At 33.5% G+C, this 6,883-nt stretch overlaps 1 protein-coding gene across 1 annotated transcript; it reads left to right on the top strand.

The window, feature by feature from the left end:
* The first annotated feature begins 218 nt into the window (after positions 1 to 218).
* On the top strand, positions 219 to 853 carry Tsp_10423 (conserved hypothetical protein). Its single transcript, XM_003372816.1, has 3 exons — positions 219 to 298; positions 527 to 671; positions 713 to 853. The coding sequence occupies exons 1-3, from the start codon at positions 219 to 221 to the stop codon at positions 851 to 853; spliced, it is 366 nt and encodes a 121-aa protein (XP_003372864.1).
* The last annotated feature ends 6,030 nt before the right edge of the window (positions 854 to 6,883 follow it).

Below are 6,883 nucleotides of genomic sequence, written 5' to 3'. Positions count from 1 at the left end.
TTTTTTCGACCCATCGGTAGAAAAGAGTGTTGTAATACTTGATCATCAGAAATATTACGGTCGTTTGTCACAGTAAAGGGAGACGGTCATGTAGTGTTGGTGTGTGGTGTTCGGTTCGTGGTCGGGCGCAGTGTGATTTATCGCCGTGGTTGTCGGTAGCACGTTCTGATAAACACGTTATTCGACTGCGTAGTTGTACTTTATCTTTATTATCCTGAATGTCCTCGTCGAAACGCGAAATATGTCGAAAGATCTACACGGATTGCGGTGACCAACGGAACAGTCCTGAAGCCGAGATGTACCCGCCAACCTCTATGAAAAACAGTGACAGCGCCTACTAAATTACTGGTCTTCACGTATGAACATCACAACAAGAGAAAGGCGAGCGATTTTGCATTTTCAAACGTTGTTCATGGGAAACAGTAGAAAAAAGAAGACGTATTAATACTAAAGTTGATAACAAGGCGAAAGCAGTTATGGTGAGCTGAGAAAGATACATTTATTACATTTACAATTTCATATGAAGATGGAGGTATGCCGAATTCTATACTCACTCCCTCTTACGGATGACAACAATCTGTCCACAATTTTTGATAATTTTTCTGAAAAGAACCTTTATGATTGTGCTTTCTACGATGCATATGTTTGAACGTCCGTCGCAGCGGCAGGATGTATGCCGAATAGAATGTTAATGTGCAAGAAAGTTTCGTAGTCGTTGCGAATGGAACGGATAAAATTGCACGTGCGAATTACCAGAAACAGATGCAATTCCGTTGGATACTGTATTATCTCATCTGTTGGAACACTTCCCATTCTAGAACAGGAATGGATATTACTATACAAATATATTTGAAAATGGAAAGCGAGTTCACTGCATCATATATTTGTTGGCTAACTGGTGTGATCATTATTATTTAATGATTCGAATGGTGATTTTCTTCAGAGGGGGCTAATTGACGCATGTTCTGGTTGATGTTGGGAAAGATTGGTTAGGACGATCAAAAGCACGTTGAAGAAAGAGAGGCAGCACTGCAGTAAAGCAAAACAATTCCAGACGATGTTGTATTACGTGGAGACCAGAGTGAACTCTGGTCGACTAATATTCATCGGCGACGAGACGAGATCTGAAAACATGTTAAGTCCGTCTCATTTTTTGATGGGTAATATTTACCCAAACAAATTTGATGAGAGTATATCAACGCGGGATTCGCTCTGCGAATATAGAAAATTATGGAAAATGAACGAGAAAAGGAATTTCGTACAATGGACATGATGGAAACTGAAACCGGAAGAAGGTGACATCGTATTGAAGGTGGATCGTATTGCAAATTGGAAAAGGAAATGAAAATTCAAAATTACCTCTTGGAACATCTAAAATACTTAAGATGTGACGCGTCGCACATGCAACACCGATTTGTTAGTTTTCAGATGACAAATGGTCAATAAGTGCAGAAATGGAAATAAGAACAAAATATTGGCTGTGTGTGTTATACGCCACAGTGATGCATTTGTATGGTAAAAACGCAAAATCATTAATATTCAGTGATGAAGCGGCAGCATTGTTATATGCGAAAGATTGGTTGCGGTGCGCACGTTTTGTAGACATATTTTCCAATGTCTTTTGGACTTGGAACTTGTCTGCATATTTACCAACGCCAATCAGGATATTATGGAGAAAAACATCGAAGATAGAATGAATGTCCCACATTTCTGATGAACAATGCTTTACTTGAAGCGATTGGTGAAGATGGAGCCTTTCAAATGGCACTTGCAGTTTACATTCGATTATTCATGATATAATGGAGAAAAACGTCGAAGATGGAATGAATCACATTTCTGATGAACAGTGCTTTACTTGAAGCGATTAGTGAAGATGCAGCCTTTCAAATGGCACTTGTAGTTAACATTCAAGTGCTATACTGGTTTATTGCTTTATTATAATATTCTGTTTGTATTTCAGATATTTGTGCTTTCATTCTGAATAAAATATTGTGCATAAGTATTTCTTATTTTGAGGGAGATGTTTTTCAGCTATAAAATAAAAATTACAACCTAAATTATTTAATTAAAAATAATGAAACCATTAGAGGCGGTCTCCTTAATTAAATGTACTAAGTAAGGCAAAATTTTCAAGTAAGTAAAAAGCTAAGTAATTTTTCAGATGATCCATTTCAAAATCATATACATTAAAAAATAAAAATATGCAAACGCAAAGTATACTGTATTACAAAAAATATTCAAGAGCGATATTTTAGTAAACATTTTTTCATGCATAATACATGTTTGTCATTCAAATGAGCAGTGTCAGATAATTAACGGCGCACAAATTCCAACATCAAAGAATGCGATATCCATTGCAGAGTGAATTTGAAGCAACTTTGACAGCTTTTTTGCTTTGTGTTGTTCATCGCTTTTTTTCCGCTTCCAAAGTGCTTTACATTTATCCGCCCGCGTTCATAAATACTGTTCAAAAGAAATGTCAGCCAACAGTTGCTTTCACTCGTCATATAAATTACTTTCTTACCTAACAGTTAAATGAAATTTATGCCTGAGGTTCTTTTCTGTTTGGCAGATATTGTTCTGATGAAGGCTACTTGAAGGTTATTCAAGTACAAAGGGAAAACGTAAAATTGATAAATTGTCCACAACTGCAGTTTTCAGCTAAAACTGGGAGTGGTGATTGCAGAATGTTAGCATCAAAATACTTTTCTGATTTTGCCTCCCTGTTCTCTGAAAATATTCCTGGTTTGCAGAAGAATTTAATCTTTCCAATCTTTCTTTCGCTCCTGTTCACAAGAGTTATTGTTTTTCTTCTTATGTTTCATTTAAATAAAAAATAAAATCTGGAATTCTGTTTAAAATAAACATCGGTGATTATACATTTTGTGTAAATTGTATTAAATTTGTTTTTCAATACATCTAAAGTAAACCAACTACTGAATTGACTAAACATTCAAGATGCAATTGTTGTATTCGATTATAACCAAATGATAATCAAAAAGGATCTGTTGGATTTCAAAATCATTTTTAAATTTGTATATAGGTTTACTCCCATTTTGTCCGCATAAATTCGACCGAAATTTGTGATTGGCTGTACACGATTGGTCGGTAAACGGATGCAAACTGGGTAACAAATAAAACAGAATAACTCATTAGACAATTGCTAATCAATAGCCGTACAGCCAATCAACGACTCGCCAATTACCAATAAGGGGCGGGGTTAGGGGAAATCGGGACCGGCCAAAAGTGGGACGATCTCATCCATTCATAAATAAATTGACGCATATTTTTGAAATAATTATGAATAATTCAAACAACAATGGATTAATGAAAATTTTCTTGTGCATGTGAAACAAACAAGAGCAATATTAAATAGCTAGTTCCGTCATAAATTTAACAATTTATGTTATATTCTCAAGATGAAATTGAAAAATTATCTTCAAAAATAAATAATTTATTGTTGACGGTTAGACTTAATCAAATAACGCTAACAGCGCAGCGTTTGTTTGCTATGCAAATTTACATCGTCTCACAATAATATTTTTAAAAAATAAGGCGAATGTTTAGTTGTCTAATTGACAATTGCCCATTGTTACTATGAAAAAATGATTTCACTTTGTTCGATTATTTGCTTTTATTATAGTAAATTTTATGAATTTTCAGATCTGACTGAATTTGTTCAATTTCCTTTCCAAGTCATTGTTTATCATTCCTGATACTTTATATCTGAGTGTGCCTGTTTTCGTGCTCAATTTTGCCTTCATCAGTTCTATTGATATCTTGATCAATTTTCAATTTGAATAAATCAGCGTTGGTTACATTCATTTCCCAGTCATTTTCAAATCAACGACGTTTAATTATTTTTCAATATTTTTCGAGGAGATTTATGTGAAATGTCAAAAAATAAATTTCAAATAATGCAAAATAATTTTATGAATGAGGTGCTGAATTTGGATTCATTTGGTTGAAGTTGCACAAATTCAAACTGATTGTTGTCGACAATAATTACATGCATATCAAATTTACATACAAAAGCAATTTTGCTTTCTTTGCCAGCTTCACAAAAAAATACTGTAGATTAAGGAATGATATTCAGTTACTTCGTTAACAGTTTCATCATCACAAGCCATGCATTTCTCATTAAATTTTAATGGATCTTAATATGATGAATCATGTGAATGTATGTGACATTTTCAATACTTATAGTAGGTTTATTCAATTGTAAAATGAAGTACATTTATTCAAATTAATAAATGATCATGTAAGTGTGACAATGGATGACTATTTAATTTGAAACCAGAACGTGACAAAAAAACAGTGCAGTCAAGCATGCAACGTGAGGCATTTCAGCCGAACATGCAGAACAAGTTAATCTCTTTTATCCTGATGGTGATATGCCAAGTTTCAGTTATCTTATCTGTTGACTTTGAGCCTTGATATGACTAACAGCAATTTTACTTATTTTCCGCTGAGGTATGCTGACATTTATATTATTCCTTCCTTCTGCAGTTATATGCAAAATTATCTCTACATCTCTCTCATAACTTTGTCATATTAAGGTTGTCACTTTTGCTTTGTCAAATTTTGTAATATCTGTTTCTGTTTCCTGCTTATAGTGAAAGGCTTATTTATTATGTTATTCTTTGAAGGTATCGAAATATTCTCTTTCTTGGTTAGCTTCGTGAGTTTCAACCTATTTTGTCATGGCATATTCACTGGTAACGCATCGTGATTGTGATTTAAGCTTTCATGGATTTCCGCTTGATTTCTTGACTTTATTCCGTGTCATCTACAGATTCCTGCGGATGTCTGGGTAGATCAGCATGTCTTCAATGGTGCCAGGGTATGTTTGCGGCGTTGAGAGTTTGCAATATGACGGTTCTGTTTACCTTGCTTTTATCATTTGTGAAATTGCTCATGTAGGCCCTCCCCATCAATATCCATATCTAGCAGTTTAAAAATTACAAGTTTTGAAAAATGACAGCAACACTGCTGATGAAAAGTTGTTCATTTAGATAGTTTACAGTGAACAATGTTAATTAGAAAACGAAGGCATTTGGGATATTTTATTGCTAAATTTGCATTTTGAACACAATTTTAAATAGCAACTTTACAATTTATTTTAATCTAAAAGTGAACCAAAGAAAGAAAATGCTAAAAATTATTATGTGAATAAAATGCGACAGTTTCCAACTTACAATTCTAAATAAATTGTGTACCGTGTGTGGATTAGTTGTATGTCTCACATATGTTTTATATGAATAAAAAATACTTAACGACATCAAAACATCAGTTTGAATGAATTTATAATGTAATTTAACCCCGTAACGTGGTTGAAAGTGGAAAAGATTTCTAGCTATTGAATGTAGCCAATTATTGGCATCTCTGATAATCGGATAGATAAAGGAAAAGATTCAGTAAATCCATTGGTTTATTGGATTAACCAATGTCTGAACAATTTTCTGCTTCGCAGAAATCCGGGTCTGTAACAACCAATTATTGCATTGATTTGCTATAGCAGCTGATTAGCTTGTAGAAGCGCGTGCTGAGTTGCGCTATTACAAGCATATATTTTACATGTGGCTAGCAGATTCGAACCCTTCACCCCATGAATATTGGGTAGGGTAATTTGCACGCGGACAACCTGCTGCCCGATGTATCTAGAATTTAACTTCTATATATATTAACTTCTCCAAATTTTTTTTCTTTTTAAAATTAATATTATTTCCAGTATTACATTGCTTGATTCTCATTTATATGAAATATTCCGCATTTCGTAGACATATCGGCTATTTAGCTTTCAGCCACTGGGCACAAAGCTTCAACTGAAAACCTTTTCAATTTATAATACTCACATTCTCGCTTCATAATAATAAAAGAAAACAATAACTTTTGAATAATTGCTATGATTTTTCTATTCCAATTTTTACCTTATTTACATTTATCAATAATTTGTGATTTTCTCTTTCTTATCTTTGCCATTGCTTCATATTTTCTCCTTTTAGCGTCCAGAGAGCGGTCCATAGATATATTCCTTAGATGCTTAATGTTATGTTTTCCGTACGAACTTCTTTATCAGAGGTGGTTTTACTCGGTCCCGCTTTTCTCTCATTGGTCTTTGCCCACGCTATTTTATTAGACCGTCAAATCTTTGTCGTATTGGTTTTCATTTTATTGGGCCTTGAAGTCTTTGTCGTATTGGTTTTCCTTGTCTAATTGCTCTAAGCAAGTTTTCATTCTTGAAAATGTTTGTGATGGTTTAGTCTCATTTTTGCCATCAAAGGCATGCCGCTCGAAATTTGATTGGCTTTAAATTTTATTGGTTTTCAAGCCAATGAGCGCAACTAAATTTTAGTGGTGGTCGTTGTGGTAAATTTTATTTGTTGTCGCGCGACTAAATTTCACTGGTTGTGGTTGTGATAAATTTCATTTGTTTTCGCAAACCTAAATTTTAATGGCTGTCGTTGTAGTGCTTTCTATTTGTCGAATTTCGGATTCTCTTCAATGGTCAGTTTTTTGATATTCAAAGCTTAACTTTTTTTATTCCACATATATTTGTAGTAGCATTAAATAAAATTAAAAGTTGACCATCATTTCAAAATTATAATCTTAAAAGCAAATTTTTTTCAGATTATATTTTTGTGCATATGCTGATCACACCTTAGAAATTTGCTTATCTTTAAGGTATGCTAACTCAGTTTATTGCTTGTGTACTATACAGCATTTTATAGAACTTGTTCAAAAGTTTCCATTCCAAGTTGAGAATTAGATAATTATAATTTTCAGTGGTGAAAATTTATTCAGTGATAAAAACATAAAACTACATAGAAGACAATACAATACAACATTATAATACAACCCAATACAAGACATTGCAACATGA

Source organism: Trichinella spiralis (assembly GCF_000181795.1).
Source record: "Trichinella spiralis strain ISS 195 chromosome Unknown Scfld8, whole genome shotgun sequence".
In the NCBI taxonomy this organism is placed as follows: Eukaryota; Metazoa; Nematoda; class Enoplea; order Trichinellida; family Trichinellidae; genus Trichinella; species Trichinella spiralis.
Note: the sequence above shows the minus strand (reverse complement) of the source record. Positions and strands in the feature narration are given on the sequence as shown.

Excerpts from the sequence above, each read along its gene's own strand:
- Tsp_10423 (XM_003372816.1), top strand. The coding sequence starts at position 219 with ATGTCCTCGTCGAAACGCGAAATATGTCGAAAGATCTACACGGATTGC. Across the intron at positions 299-526 it reads AACAGTCCTGAAGCCGAGAT|ATGGAGGTATGCCGAATTCT; the intron begins GTACCCGCCAAC and ends TTTCATATGAAG. Across the intron at positions 672-712 it reads GTCCGTCGCAGCGGCAGGAT|TCGTTGCGAATGGAACGGAT; the intron begins GTATGCCGAATA and ends AAAGTTTCGTAG.